At 37.5% G+C, this 21209-nt stretch overlaps 3 protein-coding genes across 10 annotated transcripts; 2 read left to right on the top strand and 1 right to left on the bottom strand.

The window, feature by feature from the left end:
- The first annotated feature begins 568 nt into the window (after positions 1-568).
- LOC142548426 (putative isoaspartyl peptidase/L-asparaginase 3) lies at positions 569-3699 on the top strand. 4 transcript variants are annotated; one of them, XM_075656738.1, is made up of 7 exons: positions 569-719; positions 1437-1608; positions 1870-1934; positions 2042-2434; positions 2523-2581; positions 3045-3149; positions 3257-3699. In XM_075656738.1, exons 1-7 carry the CDS (start codon positions 657-659, stop codon positions 3474-3476), a joined length of 1077 nt encoding a protein of 358 aa, XP_075512853.1. In that variant the 5' UTR covers positions 569-656; the 3' UTR covers positions 3477-3699. The 4 variants fall into 4 exon arrangements, with proteins under 4 accessions (XP_075512853.1, XP_075512856.1, XP_075512855.1 ...); XM_075656741.1 differs by having other exon boundaries at positions 593-1608; positions 1840-1934; positions 2032-2434; XM_075656740.1 differs by having other exon boundaries at positions 593-1608; positions 1840-1934; positions 2016-2434.
- Positions 3700-13761: 10062 nt separating this feature from the next.
- On the top strand, positions 13762-15597 carry LOC142547950 (GATA transcription factor 21-like). Its single transcript, XM_075656324.1, has 3 exons — positions 13762-14219; positions 14322-14720; positions 14916-15597. The coding sequence occupies exons 1-3, from the start codon at positions 14058-14060 to the stop codon at positions 15288-15290; spliced, it is 936 nt and encodes a 311-aa protein (XP_075512439.1). The 5' UTR covers positions 13762-14057; the 3' UTR covers positions 15291-15597.
- A 1146-nt stretch (positions 15598-16743) lies between these two features.
- LOC142548420 (inactive protein kinase SELMODRAFT_444075-like) lies at positions 16744-20790 on the bottom strand. Of its 5 annotated transcripts, none has more exons than XM_075656726.1 (9): positions 20065-20790; positions 19293-19447; positions 19096-19190; positions 18088-19004; positions 17736-17896; positions 17438-17662; positions 17189-17338; positions 16968-17039; positions 16744-16882 (listed from the first exon to the last, which is right to left on the bottom strand). In XM_075656726.1, exons 1-8 carry the CDS (start codon positions 20249-20251, stop codon positions 17004-17006), a joined length of 1926 nt encoding a protein of 641 aa, XP_075512841.1. In that variant the 5' UTR covers positions 20252-20790; the 3' UTR covers positions 16744-16882; positions 16968-17003. The 5 variants fall into 5 exon arrangements, with proteins under 5 accessions (XP_075512841.1, XP_075512843.1, XP_075512840.1 ...); XM_075656728.1 differs by having other exon boundaries at positions 16759-17039; positions 18088-18322; positions 18431-19004; XM_075656725.1 differs by having other exon boundaries at positions 16759-17039; positions 20065-20395; positions 20494-20789.
- Between the last annotated feature and the right edge of the window lie 419 nt (positions 20791-21209).

Below are 21209 nucleotides of genomic sequence, written 5' to 3'. Positions count from 1 at the left end.
TAAAAATAAATAAAAGATTGTTCTCTAAAATACTTATATAAGATTTATCCCATATATAGTTATTGTTCTTTAAAATGTGGTGCCTAGAAAATATTAATTTTATGTAATTTTATTGCATATAAAAAATAATGTGTGTAAAATTATACTTTTTTCTAAAGTGTATATATGATTGTTTCTACGATGAAAATGACGAATTAGTGCCTCATTTTTCATTTTTTTTATACTGGAAATATATTCAATATGCCCAAATATAAATAAAAGAAAATGATAATTATATGTATAGCACTAGATTGAGTAGGTCTCTTGTGAGACGGTCTCACGAATCTTTATCTGTGAGACGGGTCAACCTACCGATATTCACAATAAAAAAGTAATATTCTTAGTATAAAAAGTAATATTTTTTCATGGATGACCCAAATAAGATATTCATCTCACAAAATACGACTCGTGAAACTGTCTCATACAAGTTTTTGTCCATCAAATTCTTTGTATAATATTTCATTATCATTCCAACAATATATATGGTAGGATCCACCTTTTTTGGTTGTGCTGTGCCATTTCTATTTAATATTTTTGAATGAAAAAAATAAATCTTATACGTTTAATTAATACAGGACGGAACTCAAGGGGTTGGGTGGTCCGTCTCAACTGCTGCGATGGCCTCCGGCGCCGTCAAACTGTTCGTGGCTCTCGTTTTCCTCGCTACACCAATTCCTTCCGTAATTTACTAATCTTATCTCCATACTGTGGATGGTTTTCTCCAATCGCATCTACTTGTATATTCCTTTGCTGATTTTTGCTTCATTTCACCCCACGAAGGCGCTATTGAGATTTTGGGTTTCAAATTCCTCCTGTCTAAGACTGTGATTTCTTTATATAGGAAATTATTCATCAGCATATTATACCTAAAAAAGGGAATTAGAAAATACGACATGAATGTATGCAGGCGAGGATTTCCAGTTTCTTTGTATCATTGTATGTGTCTTCTTTTTCTTGTTGTACATACAGATAGCAATGCAGTGGTACAAACTTTTTGAACCGTATGAATCCGAGCGTGTTATATATAGCCAGTCGACTGGTCCATTTGATAGTAATGTTGGTCTTCCATGATAAAGTCATATGGTGGTAAAATCTCGAAGTAGAATTTAGTGAAACTTGTTATTGCTTAGGCCAAATCCGAGTTTCCGACAATTCAATGCAAAGCATGAACGATGGGTTAATGGCGGGCATATTATAAGAGAGAGAAGTGTTGAATTTTGTCAGTACTCTGTCTAGATGAGGATTCGATAAGTTTATATGAAAATAATTCTGTGGTGCTCAAGTGGCTACCTGAGCATGAATTGTTCCAACTAAGCTCAAGATTTCTCCAAGTATAAAAATCAATTTCAAACGAAAAATGCGAGATATGCACCTCCTTGTCATGTTTCTTTGATCAGGCATTTGGATATGAAGTGAAGAATGCAGAGAAGTTCCCAGTCGTTGTTAGCACCTGGCCCTTCTTGGAAGCTGTCAGAGCAGCATGGAAGACAGTTTGCAGAGGGTTTTCAGCAATGGATGCAGTGGTAGAAGGTTGCTCTGCTTGTGAGATATTAAGATGCGATGGTACAGGTCGGGATCCAGTTACACTTCCCTCTTGTTAATAGAAGAAAATAATATAGCAACTGATGTGCATTCTGATATCCACTGTAAATGAACTGTATTTATGCAATTTTTTGTCTACCCGATAAATATCAAGTTTCAATATTAAGAAACATCATTGCATTTCAGACAACGTACCCTCGTGAGTATACTTAACTTTATGTCTTGTTCTTTTATGGTCATTTTCACTGTTATCCTTAGGTTTATATCAATGATCATCTCCATGAACAGTTGGTCCTGGTGGAAGTCCCGACGAAAATGGAGAAACTACCATTGATGCTATGATCATGAATGGTGTAAGTTATGTGGCAATTATTTGTCAAATATTGAATTATTCTTTCTTGATATATCTACAAAGTGAAGCATAGAATGTTTAGCTATGTTTCTGCCAAGACATGCATAGGTGACAATGGAGGTTGGAGCTGTTGCTGCAATGAGATATGTGAGTGAAGGCATCAAAGCAGCAAGATTAGTGATGCAACATACTGAACACACCATGCTTGCTGGAGAGCAAGCATCAATATTTTCTATTTCAATGGGTCTTCCAGGTCCCACAAATCTGAGCTCCAAAGAATCAATAGAAAAGTGGATAAAATGGAAAAATAACAAGTGCCAGCCCAATTTCAGGAAAAATGTTCTGCCCGTTGATGATTGTGGTCCTTATCATACCAAGAGTATATTTAATCTTGGTAAGGCGTCATGCACAAATATTAAGAGTGCCGTTGTTGATAGATCAGGGTCGTACCAGTTTGGCATCCACAACCACGATACAATATCACTGGCTGTTATTGACAAAGTAACTTCTTTCCCTCTTTACAGTTTCATTTGTCCCTTTGGGTTTGGATTCCTTGTCAACTTTTCCCACTGTATCTATTTTTTCCCAGTTGGGAAACATTGCTGTCGGTACATCAACTAATGGGGCCACTTTTAAGATTCCTGGCAGGTAATAATAGGAAGCCAATGATCATGCAATAACTTGTCTTTATTGTTTACCGATGTGAGCATCTTTAACTTATGTGAGAATGTTACTTTTATGTAAAAGATGAACGGACTATTTTTCAACGGTTATGCACATGTTTCCAGGCAATGGCTAGGTTTAAAAATTTTAGTGAACGAAAATTTGTGATCTGTACGAGTTCCTGAAAATTCCGAAAAGGAAGCCTAGAAAGAAGAACTTATATGCTGTATACATGTTAAAAGGGCCTTCTATAACTTGTAAATGAAGGGAAGCCATTATACAGGACACTCTGAGATGATTGTTTAAGACGTATTGAACATGTGTCTGTAATATACAAAACATGGTGTAGTGAATGGATAATGGGATAAATCAGACCACAAATGTGAATACAGTTCCAACATGAGTAAACCTGAATCCTGCTACCAACAAAGATTTCAATTGCTATCAGGGTTGGTGATGGTCCTATTGCTGGGTCTTCAGCGTATGCTGATACTGAAGTTGGAGCATGTGGTGCAACAGGGGATGGTGATGTCATGATGCGCTTCCTTCCATGGTATATTTTCAAAAGACACTGTATATTGATTCTCCTGTGTGGCTTATGATTTATGATGATTCCTGGAGTTTTGTGAATGTAAGCATTGTCCTATCTATCTTCTTTAGCTATCAAGCGGTGGAGAGTATGAGGTTAGGCATGGAACCCAAGTTAGCAGCTCAGGATGCCATAGCAAGAATCGCTAGGAAATACCCTGATTTTGTAGGAGCTGTTTTTGCTGTCAATAAGAGTGGTGCCCATGCCGGTGCATGCCATGGATGGACTTTTCAATATTCCGTGAGGAGCCCTGACATGGCTGATGTTGTCGTTTATACGGTCGTCCCATGACAAGATGAGTTGAAAATTTCAGCTGACATCGAAATTGGAAATCTCGGGAAAGTAGTCGAGGTCAACCTATGTTTGATTTCTGGAGCAGGAGGGGGTCTTTCTGAAGATGATCGGTCTCAAACTTGACTTTCTCTAAATGTATATACTGTTGAATTTTGCTTTAGTGGACGATAAACGTACCTTGCAATTGAAATGGAATAGTAAATGTAATTAAAATTGAAGCGGTGTCGTGATTCAGTTTCATTTTCGTTTGATTACCGGTGCAAGAAGTCGTTAAAAGGCCTTTCCTTCACTTGGGAATGGAAATTTACAAGCGAGGGGAGTGGCGATCCAAAGTTGTCTGCCTATATATTCACCATCAATTTTTGTTGAGATAAGGGCCTTGTTACACAACTGGTTTCTGGAGACGTTTAATCTTTTTGTTTTGTTTTTGTTTTTTGAATGTTTGTGTTGAGTCATTCACCTTCAATTTCAGCAAATTGTGAACGTCGGCCTGCGTTCAAATCTTTAATCCTGTGCAAAGTAGCTCTACTAAATGTGCATGCGATCATCTAGTCGTTCCTAGAGTTCACAATCCATTTGGTTGAGTTGATGAGCTTATGTAAATAAATAAAAGCGTGATTATTAAAATATTTGGTTATGATATGAAATAGTTGTTGTTTGGGATATTCAAATATGAGGGAAAACAAGAAGAAAACAATGAAAATGGCTTTGTAGAGGCAAGTGTTGAACACTTTGTCCTTAAGAAGAATTTGCCCTCACAATGTGCTAGAGTTTGTGGCAATCTTCTCCCAAGATACAACTACAACACTTGAATAATGAGCACTCAAATATTCAAGTTCTTTCACAAAGAAATGGATGAACTCTCTCTTGAAGAAGAAGGAAGAAGAAGAAGATTCAAAAATATGTTATATGTGTTTGATTTTAAATAATCATGCATTTAATAATTTTTAAATGAAAAAACATGATCTTTAATTCATAGGGGGTGTCCCTTGGCCATTGTAACTGATCACAATCATCAAACAATGCCAAGGAAATGAAAAAACATCAGAAAAATCGAAGGGACACGAAGCTGGACGCACCTGCTCGCACGCTGCCGAGAGCGCTCGGCAGGCGCGCGCACATGGGCGCCGCTCCGCGCGCACGTGGCGCGCGCACCTGCGCGCAGACCCGCGCGCTGGTGGGCGCCGGCTACTGTTCATGCCGAGTTTTTTTTTTTTCTTTTTTCGATTTTCTTCCCTTACATGTTCCGACTTCTCGTTTTAAGTTCGTTTAACATTTGACGAACTTGTTTCGAGTTTAATTCAGAACCACCGAACTTAATATTCGTTTATTAAGCTTCGTTCTTCGTTTCGAATTTTTCCAAATCAAACACATTGATTTATTTGCTTAATTTTCATTCATTAAGCACCAAAATTCCAACAATAGTATTGAATAAATAATATGTTTGGTTTGATCGATTAAATTAGAGACGAGGTCATAAATTACGATTTACTCATTTTCAATAGTTAATGAATATAAATAAAAGAAATATATGAAGGATGTTTTTATAATTTATAATTCAATAATTTAATTGAAGTTGGATAAATAATTAATACACAAAATTGTAACCAGATATTTGATTCTATTGGTGATGAACTTCCCTGGTTGTTTCTTTTATGCTTCTGTGCTGCTCTTCTACAATAAAGTTCATGCAGATAGTTTTCCTACAGGATCATGCAGGCTGGCCAGCCTTTTCTCTTGCATGATGTAGAAGTCTCTTGTCCAGTGGGTGCAGCAAGTTTTATTGCGTGGATTCTGAACCCCTTCACCAAATCTTATCAAGATCAATCAGTTGATTATCTGACTAAAGTATGCCAACTCTGGACTCTGAGGCTCTACAACTCAAATAAATGTAATGAGGTAAAAGCCGGCCACAAGATGGAAAATCAGAGGATTAAGTTACTTGATAAGCATGGCACGACTTCACAAGACTCTGATAGTTCGATAGTTGCACTTTGGCTCAAGGAATTCACTCAAACATATATTAAATATTTTGGAACCAAAGCTGCTCTCATGATTCCCAATGCACTACAAAAAAAAAAAAAAAGCAAAAGACAACGGTTTTTAACCGTTGTCGTGGGTCAAATAAAACCGTTGTTAAAGCCCATGTGGTTAAAGGGTGGGCTCAAAGACGACGGTGAAAAACCGTTGTCGTAGACGTCAAAGACTACGGTGAAAAACCTTTGTAAAACCGTTGTTAAAGGCCTTGTGATTAAAGGGTGCGATAACGGTGAAAAATCATTGTGTAGACGTCTAAAGACGACGGTGAAAAACTGTTGTCGTAGCATTGAAAAATTGTTGTTAAACTAAATATTTGCGACGGAAAACCGTCCCTAATTAGCGACGGTATTTTATATTATTACCGTCGCTAATTAGCGACGGTTGTAACATCATTTCCATCGCTACTTAGCGACGGTTGTTAACATGATTTTCGTTAAAAGAGAAAAATTAACACTATCTTTTATAATTTAATAACTTACAATTTTACTAAACTAATAATATTTATAATCTTAACACTTAAAATTTAAGCGAAAGCAAAAAAAAAGAAGAGAGAAAAATTTTTTCAAAAAAAAAGAAGAGAGAAACTTATTGTGTGAAGAAAATGACTGAGGATGGGGTATTTATAGACAATTTAGCGACGGTTTTGGCTTAAACCATCGCTATTACAGACGGTTAAGCTTAATCCGTCGCTATTTAAGCCGTAATGTTGCAATTTTTAAATCAGCGACGGTTGTTACTGGGTGCAGAATTGTCTTTGATTTAACCGATGCAACTGAAACTATTTCCTCTAGGAGGAAGTGGACTACGTGTGCCAAGTGAAACTGAAGACTGGTGATTATCTGTTCAAGTGCATTAGAAGGCTTCTTCAACTTCTCCAACTCGAATTCGATGGAGATGGTTTGCTGATGCAAAGGGATCTTCTCAGCAGAGTGATAAGGTTGAGAAATAAAGGAAAGATGTCTTTCAAAAGAACTAGGATCTGGACTTTTTGAGTAATTCTTTGAATGTATAAAAAGCTTGCCATCTTTTAAACGTTCTTTCATGCCATTTTTAGTTATATCTATCTATCGCCAATGTATTTATGCGTTTGCGAGGTGCGTCATATAACGCAACGAGACATGTTTGAATTCGATACGGCCTGCCTAGAAGATTCAAAGACAAGACAGATTAGGTGTTACAGAATCTGCCTTCCCATTCATATGTATACGGTATACCTAATACCTACCTACACATGCATCATAAGTTCAACAATGCCACCCATTTTGACAAATATAACATGTACTTGATGGGGGGGGGGGGGGGGGGGGGGTGCGGGACATTTCCGTCATTCAACGTGAGCATGTCCTGTAGCTGGAAGGCTGTGCCCCTTGAGATTTTGAAGCAGCAACGTGAAAAGTACCTGCATTTGGACATATGTTATGCTGACAGCCAATATATATGATAATAATATTTTGCCCAAATCTCCATATTTACAGTAGTGATCCTTAACCTACCTACGTAGTCCGTCTCCTGCTCATATAAATTCTTTCCATTTTTCTATTTTTTCCTGTTTTTAAATCCACAACCACGTTAGCTAACATGTCGTAAAATAAATTAAAAGGAAAAAATTTGAAAGGAATTGGATATTACATGATAGGATATTTTAGTTACTAAATAAAATAAGATTGGAAATCAATTTTAGTTATAAAAAACTAGGATATAAAATGGTCACGTTGGTTTTCTTACATACTGTGCCCAATATAACAAAATACAATGTCAGCCAATATAACAAAATACAATGTCAGCCATATGTGTTATTATTTTATTACTTTTGTTTTTCACTTTGTCGTAGCTAGGGCAGGACAAAGTTAAACATTTATTACTCTTTTTTTGAAAATTATTTATTACGAATCTGTTACAAGTATTATACTATACGTATTTAATTATTAACTTTTTCGAAAGATATTTTATTTTAATAAATATCTAAAGTTAAATATTTAATGATATAAGTATATTAAAATGGATATAAGAAATAATATGCGAGATTAAATGTAAATAATCAATCATATTTAATATATCTGAGTAATTTACTATCAGAGATGTTTTCATCAATATTTTATTACACATAAAATTCATCATTCTAGAGAAGCGACTCCCCGATATTTAATATGATCATAAGATAAGATAATGTAAACGTATAGATTTACATCAATTTTTTTTAAATACAAAGTATCGCTAATTTTGGTGAATTGCCACTTTCTGTGGTCCTCAAAATTCTCGCGTTCCAATGGGAAAATGAAAGAACGAAGATGTATATAATTATATGAACGCCACGATTCTTTTTCAAAATTTTTAAATGACTTCAATCACTATATATATATATATTGCTTCTCATCTCCATTTAAGAATTTGATTGGTTTCAATTTTTTTAGGAAAATTTCAAATTGATGAAAAAAAAAAAGCAAAGGATCGGGAAATTATCTTCCCTTATCTCTTTCTACTTGTAACGATGCACATAATTTTCGTTAAAATATCGCTTTAGAGTGTGATTAAATGCATATTTTTTGAAATTATTGGCCAAAACATGTTATAAATTAACCCTTAAATAATATAAAACCGTAAGAATTTGTTATATTTGTTCATGTTAGGTGAGTTTTTAACGAGGTGGGGCCCACGCGGAATTTAAAAATCAGAAAATGAAATCCCACATCGGGAGATTTTCTGTTTTGGCTTAAGAATTCTGGTTATAAATAGAGCTCAACTCCTTCAGTTATTGTATCCCAAAATCAAAAGCTTTTCAGCTTTGATAAAAAAAGAGAGTGCATAGAAAAAAGAGTGTATTTTTTTCTTGAGTGCGGGAATTCTCTTGTGTGAGTTAGAGAAATTATTTTCTCGGCATACTCGGGGGTTTGGGAGTGTGAGTTGGGTACTATATTATCTTCGTAGTCGGCATCGCTTCGGGGTAATTTCCCAACAACTGGTATCAGAGCCTTGTTGTGAAAATTCTTAAAAATTCTGAGTATGCTCTGTGGTTGCAGCCTTGTCTGATCTTCCACATCAGAAAAGATTTTTTAGATTTTTGTTAAGGCTAGAGAAGTGATGGTCGGAGATGATGGATCGGGACCGGGAATCAACAAGTTCGACGGAACAGATTTTTCGTTCTGGCGGTTACAGATAAGAGATTATCTGTACAGTAAGAAGCTGCATCAACCTCTATCAGGAAAGAACCAGAAAAGATAGAGGATGATGATTGGGAGCTCCTTGACCGACAGGTGTTAGGTGTGATACGACTGACCCTAACGAAGAACGTGGCGCATAACGTGGCGGAGGCCAAAACCACGGAGGAAATGATGACCATTCTGTCAGACATGTACGAGAAGCCATCAGCAAACAATAAAGTACATCTCATGAAGAAGTTATTCAACTTGAAGATGGGAGAAGGTGCTTCGGTGGCAAAGCACATAAATGAATTCAACACGATTGTCTCTCAGCTGACATCAGTGGACCAAATTTGATGATGAAATTCGGGAACTTATTCTTCTGGCGTCTTCACCAGACATTTGGGAACCGATGCGGGCAGCGGTTAGCAACTCTGTTGGAAAAGGAAAACTACAACTCAATGATGTTAGAGATCAAATCCTTGCTGAAGAAGTTCGCAGGAAAGACTCGGGTGAAGCAACATTATCGAGATCTGCTCTAAATCTTGATAACAGAGGAAGAGGCAGGAATGGTGAAAGGAGTTCAAACCGATGGCGCGGTAGATCCAAATCAAGAAATGGAAAAGACAAAAACATCCTTGAAAAGAATATGAAGTGCTGGAGCTGTGGTGAGACTGGTCACCTGAAAAGAACTGCAGATCAACGAAAAATAATGCCAATGCTGTCACTGAGGAAGTACATGATGCTCTGCTATTATCCATGGAAAGCCCTGTTGATTCTTGGGTTATGGACTCGGGAGCTTCGTTTCATACCACTGGTGATCGCGATGTATTTGATAATTACATCGCTGGTGATTACGGAAAAGTTTTCCTGGCTGATGGAAAACCTTTGGAAATTGTTGGTATGGGTGATGTACGAATGAAGATGTCAAATGGATCTGTCTGGAAAATCAACAAAGTCAGACATGTACCAAAATTGACACGCAATCTGATCTCGGTGGGACAGCTCGATGATGAAGGCCATAATGTGACCTTCGGTGATGGTTCCTGGAAAGTGAACAAAGGAGCCATGATCGTTGCTCGAGGAAAGAAAACTGGAACACTGTATATGACTTCCAGTTGCAGAGACACACTAGCAGCTGTGGATGCTTGAGCCAATTCAAGTCTATGGCATTATAGACTTGGACATATGAGTGAAAAGGGAATGAAGATGTTGGTGTCAAAAGGAAAGCTACCAGAATTAAAGACTGTTGAACACCAACTATGTGAAAGTTGTTTCTTTGGAAAGCAGAAGAAGGTGAGCTTTTTAAAAGGTGGTAGAGAACCGAAAGCAGCAAAGTTGGAGCTGGTTCATACTGATGTATGGGGACCATCTCCTGTGACATCCCTTGGAGGCTCGAGATACTATGTCACATTCATTGACGATTCGAGTAGAAAAGTTTGGGTTTATTTTCTGAAAAATAAATCTGATGTTTACGAGACCTTTAAAAGGTGGAAAGCCATGGTGGAAAATGAGACCAACTTGAAGGTGAAGTGCTTACGATCTGATAATGGTGGAGAATATGAAGATGATGAGTTCAAGAAATATTGTGCACAGAGCGGGATCAAGATGGAGAAAACCATTCCTGGTACACCTCAACAGAATGGTGTAGCTGAAAGGATGAACATGACCTTGAATGAACGCGCAAGGAGCATGAGATTGCATTCTGGATTGCCAAAATCATTCTGGGCTGATGCTGTTAACACTGCAGCATATCTGATCAACAGAGGACCTTCGATACCGCTTGACTGCAGAATACCCGAAGAGGTATGGAGCGGCAAAGAAATAAACATTGCTTTCTTGAAAGTGTTTGGATGTCTATCCTATGTTCATATTGATTCAGCAAGCAGAACAAAACTTGATCCGAAATCAAAGAAGTGCTTCTTTATTGGTTATGGAGATAATGAGTTTGGTTATCGTTTTTGGAATGACCAAAATCGGAAGATCATTCGGAGCAGGGATGTAATATTTAATGAGAAACTTCTGTACAAGGACAAGTCAGACATTGGAGCTGGAGATGAATGTCCTGAAGTCAAGAAGACTGATGAAGTGCCATTGACATATATTCCTGTGAATGAATCGAAAACCAGTAACCAGGAAGATGAAGAAGAAACTGCACAAGATGATGACTCACAAACTCCGGTGATTGAACTCAGGAGATCTTTGAGAACCATTAGACCACCTGAGAGGTACTCCCCTGCACGTCACTATATTTTGCTGACAGACAAAGGTTAACCGGAGACCTATGAAGAGGCAATGCAAAATGATGATTCAACCAAGTGGGAGTTGGCCATGGAGGATGAGATGGATTCACTGTCATCCAATCAGACGTGGGAGTTGACAGAACTTCCACAAGGCAAAAAGGCGTTACATAACAAGTGGGTGTACCGGTTAAAAGAAGAGCATGATGGTAGCAAGCGGTACAAGGCAAGACTTGTTGTAAAAGGCTTCCAACAACGGGAAGGAATTGATTACACCGAAATTTTCTCTCCGGTGGTTAAATTAACCACTATCAGGACAGTACTTGGACTAGTGGCGAAGGAAGACTTACATTTGGAGCAGTTGGATGTAAAGACTGCGTTTCTTCACGGTGACCTAGATGAAGAAATTTATATGAAGCAGCCACAGGGCTTTGAAGTACGGGGAAAAGAGAGAATGGTGTGCAAACTTCAGAAGAGCTTGCACGGTCTCAAACAAGCTCCAAGACAGTGGTACAAGAAGTTTGACGGATTCATGAGTAATAATGGTTTCCTAAGGTGTCAAGCTGATCACTGCTGTTATGTGAAAAAGTTTGACGGTTCTTATATCATACTACTGCTATATGTAGATGATATGCTGATAGCTGGAGCTTGTCTGGAAGAAATTGATAAACTCAAGAAAGATTTATCAAAAGAATTTTCCATGAAGGATTTGGGTGCTGCAAAGCAAATCCTTGGAATGAGGATCTTTAGAGACCGGGTGAATGGATTCTTGAAGTTATCGCAAGAAGAGTACGTGAAAAAGGTGGTTAGCAGATTTAATATGGATGAAGCTAAATCTGTGAGTACTCCTTTGGCTAGTCATTTCAAACTAACCAAAGTACAATCACCATCGACGGAGCAAGAGAAGGCTTATATGAATAAGGTTCCTTATGCTTCTGCTGTCGGAAGCCTCATGTATGCAATGATGTGTACAAGACCAGACACAGCACATGCAGTGGGAGTCGTGAGCAGGATTATGAGTAATCCAGGAAAGCAACACTGGGAAGCAGTTAAGTGGATTCTAAGGTATTTAAAAGGTACTGCTAGTTGTTCTTTATGCTTCAGGAGGTCAAAATTGGGCTTACGGGGTTTTGTCGATGCCGATATGGGTGGTGACCTGGATGGCAGGAAAAGTACTACTGGATATGTGTTCACATTAGGTGGTACAGTTGTAAGCTGGGTGTCTAAGCTGCAAAAGATTGTTGCGCTTTCGACTACTGAGGCTGAGTATGTTGCAGTTACAGAAGCTATCAAGGAGATGATATGGTTGAGATCCTTTCTGGAAGAATTGGGTCAGAAGCTTGAAGATAGCACGTTACACTGTGACAGTCAGAGTGCTATTCATTTAGCAAAAAATCCTGTTTATCATGCTAGGACAAAGCATATACAGGTTAGGTATCATTTCATCAGATCGGTGCTGGAAGATGGAATCTTGATGCTGGAGAAGATTCCTGGAAGTAAGAATCCAGCCGATATGCTCACAAAGACAGTAACCATTGACAAATTGAAGTTGTGTTCAACTTCAGTCGGACTGCAAGTATAAATGGAGATATATGAGCTGCTGCAATGATGGTGTGAAGACATGATTGAAATCAAGTCTTCAAGTGGGAGAATTGTTAGGTGAGTTTTTAATGAGGTGGGGCCCACGCGGAATTTAAAAATCAGAAAATGAAATCCCACATCGGGAGATTTTCTGTTTTGGCTTAAGAATTCTGGTTATAAATAGAGCTCAACTCCTTCAGTTATTGTATCCCAAAATCAAAAGCTTTTCAGCTTTGATAAAAAGAGAGTGCATAGGAAAAAAGATTGTATTTTTTTCTTGAGTGCGGGAATTCTCTTGTGTGAGTTAGAGAAATTATTTTCTCGGCATACTCGGGGGTTTGGGAGTGTGAGATATTTAGTGTATTGGTGTATACACTTGTTGTAATATTTCTTCCGGTTATAAAAGTTGCAGTGCTCCGTGGACGTAGCCTATTTTGGGTGAACCACGTAAATCGTTATGTTCTTGTTGATTGATTATTTTATTCCGCAATTTGGGTACTATATTATCTTCGTAGTCGGCATCGCTTCGGGGTAATTTCCCAACAGCTCATGTGAACGTGGGGAGAGGCGTTGATGCCTTGTGTCTGTCAAAGACATTTAATGCCTTGTGTCATCGAGAATGCTATCATGCAACGCCATTAAGTACGGCCACACAAACTCACTTGTATATATATATACAATATTAAATCTATAAATCATGTGATTAAATCCATATATCACAACACGCTAGGAATTCATGTCAAATTATCGGAAAATATGAATAACAGTAAACACGTACCAGAATCCATGGATTGATATAGCGTCAAAGTTATGGATCTTCCAAGACAACAGAGAATCGACCACCTTATTCTTGTCTTTGATTGGAGAAGGAGAGAAATCTAGAATACGTGTGCCATATGTATTCTGTGTTATTCTCTGTGCCTTGGGGACCATAACCTTATATAACCTTAGCAGTCTTCAACCCATCATAGAAGACCTAATTGGGCTGGGCTTCTACACATAAGGTGGACCATACCAATTTATTTAATACTTTGGAAACCCATAATTAATTAGATCACTTTATTGAGTCCTTTATTAGATAGCTTGTCCATGTACAATTAATTAAATTATGTGAGCCCACAAAATAATTTCAACGGTATAGTTTTTGATGTTTTGAAACTTTTAAATTATAAAATTGTTGGGGTTATTTGTCAAAGCCATTCTATGCCCATGGATATATATATATGATGTTTGTTATGCAGGAATATTACAAAACTACTGGTGTTGGATTTGCGGTTATATATCAGATTAGTTAACTATGTGCTCTACTTATAATAGATGTTTTTTTTTTCTGGTTAAAGAGATAGGGTTCTTTCAAATGGTCGTGTGGTAGTATTATACTCCTTCCTTCTGTACTTTTGTCTTCTTTTCCGTATTAATTTTTTTGGTTGTCATCAAGTCACGCCAATCTTTAATCCTCTCCATGTATTTCAAGTCCCTTCTTCCTTTTAAAGAGTTGTAAAATCTCGTTTCATTACTCCTTTTTTGCCACACCATTAATAGGCAATTGTAAAATCTTGGTTTCTCAATTTTCTGCGCCAATGAACTTAAACAAATCTCCTTCCCCTTTTACTGTAGAGCAGCAGATTAATGGAGATATTGATCAAAACCCTTTTTCCTGTCAGTTTTTATACAATTCGATGCAAAATCATACTGCAGGGTACTGTGATCACCAATTATACAAGCTCCAGCATCGTCAACAGGTGGGTCATGTTCTCTTTTTGGCGATATTCCTAAATTATATCTTTTTAAAGAAGATTGTGTAAAACTGATAATGGTTTCTGCAAATTTGAACTGAACACCAGGAAGGTAACTTTGGTTTTCGAGGTGGATCATCGTCGTATAACATCAAGAATAAGGCTGAACCTGGGATAAAATTAACTCTTTGGAACGACGAAGATCGTCATGTAACTGATGAAAGCCATGCCACTAAGGATGGGGCTGATTACAAAGCTGTGCAATGGACGCCTTCCAAGATTATTTTGATGCAGAAGAAGATGAAGAACTCGAACCCGAATCACGTGACCTTAAAAATAAACAGCAGTGTAGCGAACGTGATTGACGATCAAAAGATCCCGGCATCAGTACACTCGTGGGAAACGGATTCAAGTAGCGGCATTTCATACAGTAACCCTTTCAGGGTTTGTTCTGATTGCAACACAACAAAGACTCCTCTTTGGAGAAGTGGTCCTAAAGGCCCAAAGGTACGTAAATCTTTTTCTTTGTACAGTCGCCATGTTTAGGTTCCAATGTACTTTAAATTCGTACCATTTTTCCAGTTTCCGACAACCCATCTCCTACGAGAGGTACCATAGGAATTTCACAGGCTCGAGTAAATTACATTGCATTTTTAGCTGGGAATTAAACATGATCATCCATTAACTTTGCTGTTTCTTCAGTCACTTTGTAACGCATGCGGAATTAGGCAAAGGAAAGCGAGGAGGGCCGCCATGGGTGCCACTTCAGCGGCAGCTAACGGCATAGCGGTTGTGTTGACCGACGAGACACCATCATTGAAGACGACGATCAAGCTGAAGAAGAAAGAGAAGATAAGTAAAGAAGGGAATGCTTCAAATTTCAAGAAACACTGCAAAATGGCAGTCACTGCCTCTGGATCTTCTTGTAATGGAGATATAAGGAAGAACCTTGATTTGGAGGATTTCTTGATAAATTTAAGCAAGAATTTGGCATTTCGATTCCGGGTTTTCCCACAAGACGAGAAGGATGCCGCCATCTTGCTTATGGCTCTATCTTCCGGACTGATTGATGGTTGAGTTAATTAATCAAAATTAATGGGATTAATTAAGAAAATTATGAGTCTTTTCGTGATCCATTAATTAGTAGTGTTTAGGATAATATCCAGTGGAGTGTGATTTGATGTGTTATTCTTATTTAGGATATTGAGTGGCAAAATCAATTAATGAAATTGAGTGGCGATTTGTAGAGTACCTTTGGATGGATTTGTACGAGTAGAAAACCTAATTATATGGATCACTCGTTCATATTTCATCCATTGGCTTTTAGTTTCATATTCAGTTAGTTCAATGATAAAATACTAGTAGTAGTACTTGTATATCAATTTTGTTGCAGTATAATTCCTTCTGTTTTCATTAATATTTGGGACCCAAGTTTCCCATGCACACAAGCGAATTACTTTGAAATGTACTTGCATAAAATACTATATCAAATGCAAATGAATCCCATCCAATATCTAGTATATTTTCCATGCATAGAAAAGAAAGTCATTTTGTTATTCTAACTTTATAACCCGTCAAATTTGGGTATTGGTTCAAGACTTTTTAACTTTATAATGAAATTACATTTATATTCATGTATTTCGAATCTTACAACATGACAAACACAATAAAACCTTCTAACTAAGGGTTTTTCCATTGAAAAACCTAAGAGCCTAAAATTAAATAATCTTCCTTTCTTCATTTCACAAAAAACAAATATTTATTTATCTTCTCCTTCTCGTATATTAATTTATTCACGGTTTACATATGCACTAATTACGTCAACTATAATAATTTCTGTAATAATTTTAGTATAAAAAACATGCCTAGAACAATAGTCAGAGCTAAACATAGAAACTAGATGAATATGTGTTGCAACGGATCATCTCTAACAAAACTTTGTGATATATCATGCATTTCTTCTATCATATATATATCCTTTGTTCTCTATTGCATGTATATTCTCCCCGGCCCCTACCCGGAGAAACGTTGCTAAAATGTCTACTTCGTATGGCACAATTTCAACAACACCATCAACAGATTCACCATTTCTTTCCCAGGCCAGGCAAAGGATCAGATCGATCTGGTGTTGGAATCCATCGCCCATGGAAACAAATGGTACCATGCACGATGCTCAAAAGCTTCAATGTCACCCTCCAATGTGCCAAAACCAATACATCCTATTTCCAGGTGAATTACGTGATTGTAATTCTTTTCATGGTTTTCCTTGGCCTGTTGTGGCACCTTAATTCCATGGTTGTGTTCATCTTCACTATGGGTGTGTGGCTCTTTCTGTATTTCCTTCGGCATGCACATGTTGTGTTTCTTGGGTCTGGAGTGGATGAGTGTGTGATCTTGGTGGTTCTGTCGACCTCTACGGTGGTTTTGTCACTGCTGACGCATTCAACCGTGTTCTTGGCGGGGCTGGCGGTGGGGTTGTTGTTGTTGTTGCTCCATGGAGCATTTAGGAGGACGAATTATTTGTTTTCTGACGAGGAGCAGGGAGTCTAGAGTGATGTGAGCGTGGATCTAAAAGAGAAAGCTTCTGCTTCTTATTCTTCACCATTTTAGAATCAAATATTCACGAGTGCGTGCATGTAATATTGTGGGACTGTCGCATTGATTAATATCTGTGGGACCGACTAAGTTATATACTTGAGAAAAATACATCTATATAGATTCTTGTATCTATACTTCTTGAAGGCAATTGCTCACATGCTGACATTGTCGGCCACCATCTCCTTATCTTCATCAGATGTATGTGTCATCTTCCAGCATTCGAAGAACCTACAGTTTCAAATGAAGCAACAAAAAACTCGTGAAATTCGAAGCCTTTAACTCGAGCTTTTGTAGCATAAAGCAGTTTAGTATTCCGTTTCAAAAAAAAAAACTTCAGTTTAATCTTCTTGGTTTTCCTCCAAACGAGTCATTTTTACCTGAGACATTCGAGGCCTTGACTCAGGGTCACGTTGTATGCACAAGGAAGCAGCATGTATCATGCCCTGAACCTCAGTTTCTAAATAGCAGCCATTCAAACGTGGATCCACAAGTTTCCAAAAGGCATTCTCTTCGAGCAGAGGCCGTGCCTGCTCCATCCAGAAATAAACGCAGAAGATAAACGTGGCATCAATGTACTTAAAACTTGGATGAAATATAGTAACACAACTATTAAGAGCAATACCTACCCATTCTGTGAGGCATTGCTCGCCTTTGGGACGATTTATATCCACAGCTTTTCTTCCGGTGACAAGCTCTACCAGCACCACACCAAAAGAATACATGTCAGCTTTATCGGAGACTTGACCTGTTTGAGCATATTCTGGAGCCAAGTACCCAAACGTTCCGATTATTCTTGTTTCTGAACCCGAATCTCCATCTGGTTGCAATCTTGCTAATCCAAAGTCTCCAACCTTTATCATGAAAGTCAACATTTGAACATTTGAATGGTTCAAATTCACATGTTAAAAGACTGCGACAACGTACTAGCGGCTCAAAATCGTGCGTCAGCAGAATGTTGTTTGGTCGCATGTCACGATGGACTATACAGCCAATTCTGCACTCCTCATGGAGATATCTCAACCCTCGAGCAGCTCCAATAGCGATCTTTCGGCGTGCAGTCCAATCCAACGGATCATAGCTGTGGCCTGCAATTTTAAACCCGAAACGATTCAATTCAAAAGAAAAGCTTACATTTATGAAAATTTTTGATCAAATTAGAACAGTAGAAAAACACTTGTAATTTTAATCAAGACACAATGAGTCTATGTTCCTGACAGAAAACCAAACAAAAGACTAATTTATGGCCATAATATTTAAGGTGCATAGTCCCACGTACCATAAAGATGAGAGTCCAAAGAACCATTGCAAATGAACTCATAAACTAATAACCGTCTTCTGTTCTCCACGCAGTATCCAATTAGCATCACAACATTACGGTGCTGTGCACAGCTTAAGACCTGCACTTCTGAGCAAAATTCACGATCACCCTGAGTACTAGCCAATTTATGTTGCTTCACAGCTATGACCAAACCATCAGGTAACACTCCACGGTGTACAGAACCGTATCCCCCCTCAGCCAAAAAGTTATCCTTTGAAAATACACTAGTAGCTTGTTCAAGCTCAGCATATGAGAACAATCTTGGCGGATTCCCAAATGATGGTGTTTTATGCTGACATACCGTGCAAAGTGGAGGAGGGTCGTGCGGTGCATTTTTATTTGGTAACATAATCTCTCTCACATTCTTGCGAAAATCTTGATTCCTTTCACTTTGTGCTGTACTGCCTGGTTCTTGTATACTTTCATTTAACTGCTTTGAAGATTCATCTGCAGAACTCAGATCTTCAATCCATTGCTGGGAACTTATACTCGTTGAAAGAGAGCTTGGATTCTCACTGGCTGACTCCGAGTCAGATTCTTCAAAGTCGTGATGTCCCCTTAATGATGCTAAAATATGTTTCACCCTTAAATCCCAATTAATTTCAGAAAAGCTGGAAATTGAGGATATCCTGTCAACCGTTGTCTTGAATGATGTGTGCTCAGGGCTGCTTGTTGGAGTCACATTTAGCACTTTCATACTGTTGAATTCATCCTTGAGATATTTCATAGAAGATGCTGAATCTGGAATTATATTAATGTCCTTCTCAGTTGGTTCCATCAAATTCAGCCGAAGAAGCTGTGCCTCGGAGTTTTTCACAACAACAAGATTGCAGTCAAGATGCTCCATGCAAAAGTTTGTTTCCTTCTTCATTCTCCTGTTAAGCAACAATTTAAAAAGACACTCAGCAAAATTCTTGGAGATTTTGGGTTGCTGGATTAAAAAACATTCAATGTACTAACTATTACTTTTCCAATACAACCCATTTTATTTGAGTTCTCTTGGCTTCAGATGCGACTACTCCATCTTCAGACTCGTAAACCATTTTCATCTTCACTCTCACCTATGCAAAAAAATCTTTGTTATCACTTAACTTGTGACCAATGAGAAGTAGAACAGAGTATAAAAGAAACGAAGGACAAAGCAATCCAGGTAATTAGAGAACCTTCTCTGGATCATAAATATCTTGGAGTTGACTCATCATCTGGTTGCATAAATCAGTAATATGATCCTTCTGATCTAAAACAGTTCCCGACATTGATCTCCAGTTACCAGTCGAGCAATCACTACCAATTTTCAGAAAGCCCCATAGCTTTTTACCTAAGAAAGAAAGCGCAATGTTAAAGATATACAAGCGAAAAAATGTTTTAGAGAGCCTCATGCATTATGGAACTTCTGGATATGAAGACCACGTGTATATAAAAATTTTATACGCATGGATCCAGTGAAACAAAATTTCCAAATTAATTCAACGCAGCCTTAAAGCAATAAGATAATATCTGGACCACTGATGAAACTTATCTCAACTTCTCTTACATTCATAAATAATACCTCCCTGGATGATGCTGTACGTGAACAAAAGACAACCAAAAAGAGAGTTTCAATAGGATTCAATGAGTATTGCAAAACTTTTTATACTTGCTCGAAAAAAGAACCAATAGAATAAAATAGCATTATGCTATGCTGCCTAGTTTCTTAGACTAACTTCAAAACAAATTTGAGCTGATGAAATTAGGAAATCCATATAAATCACAAAAAACAAACCTAACAGCCGGAAGAACTAATAGAGTAGAAGAAATCACTACTATATGCAAAAGGAGCATTAATTAAAACAATTAGGTCTTGATATCCATTTTCAAGAATAGAAAAATTAAACCTAAATGGCCAATATTTGTATGTAAACCACTGCATGAAGAGAAAGGCAGTCAAGATTTTACTTGAGCTATGAGTTGGAATAACCACCAGCAGCCTAACACAATCCCCTGGCTTGGCTACATTAGTTAAAGCCCACTTCAAAGCAGTTCTTGAAATTTCTTTAGAAAACTTCACAGCAACAACAATGACACTCTTCTCCACATCCAATTCGCTGCTTCTAAAATCCCCAATCTTTTGCCTCAAACTCATCTCCTCTCATTACAAGAAAACACAAACCCTCAACAAGAAATGGCTTCAGATAATCAAAATCCTAAATCCCTCTTCACCCAACTTCAATTTCCTAATTTTCAAAATGGTCGCTTCTTTAGCGTGTCATTCATCACCACATTGTTCCTGCACAAACCAACGAGCATAAAGTTTTCATCTTTTTATTATCATTCCACACAACAAATGGATACAAGTACCGGAAAAAGGGTGGCCCAAAAACTAACAAGAATCATCAACAACGTTAATAATCGAAAGTGGCTTTTGCGAGACGCACGGTTCATGCAAGAAGTGTGATTAAAACACTAAAAAAACAACAAAAAGGGATGCCATCATTCACGCGAAGCCTGCACATCTGTTTCGGTTGGCTTGTTCTTACTTGGGTGGCATGATTTTCCACAATTAATCAGCTGCATTGAAGACAATTGAGAAAATGCCACAAAAAGCGACCCTTTTTCTTCTCTTTTTTTTGGATGCTCAAATTGATTTGAGAAAGCCAAAGCGAAGCCATGTTTGTGGAGCCCACTAGACACATCAGAACAAACATATTAGGTAATAATTCTTGATAATTCAGCTTTTCTCTTTCCTTATCACAATTTATAATACGTTGAAAATAAAAATAAAAAATTGAGTGTCGAAAATAATAGTGATAAATATTAAAAATTAGTATGTGACGATATATATATTGACATATTTATTTTTAGATTATTTTCAAAAATAATTTATAAATAGGTTTTTTAATTTGTGAAGAAAAACACAATTGAGTAGACAAAATTTTATAAAGTATGTAGTTTAATATATTTCGTGAGTTTGAGATTTTTTACTTTCTCCGTAAATTTTTACTTTTAACACGTTATCAGCACGATACTCAAAGGTTCAGTTCTCCATATTTTTTCAAACTGCGAAACACAAGAAAAATATAACAATATTCAAAAGTAAGAAT

The sequence above is a fragment of the Primulina tabacum genome, chromosome 6 (genome assembly GCF_025594145.1).
Source record: "Primulina tabacum isolate GXHZ01 chromosome 6, ASM2559414v2, whole genome shotgun sequence".
Taxonomy (NCBI): domain Eukaryota; kingdom Viridiplantae; phylum Streptophyta; class Magnoliopsida; order Lamiales; family Gesneriaceae; genus Primulina; species Primulina tabacum.
Note: the sequence above shows the minus strand (reverse complement) of the source record. Positions and strands in the feature narration are given on the sequence as shown.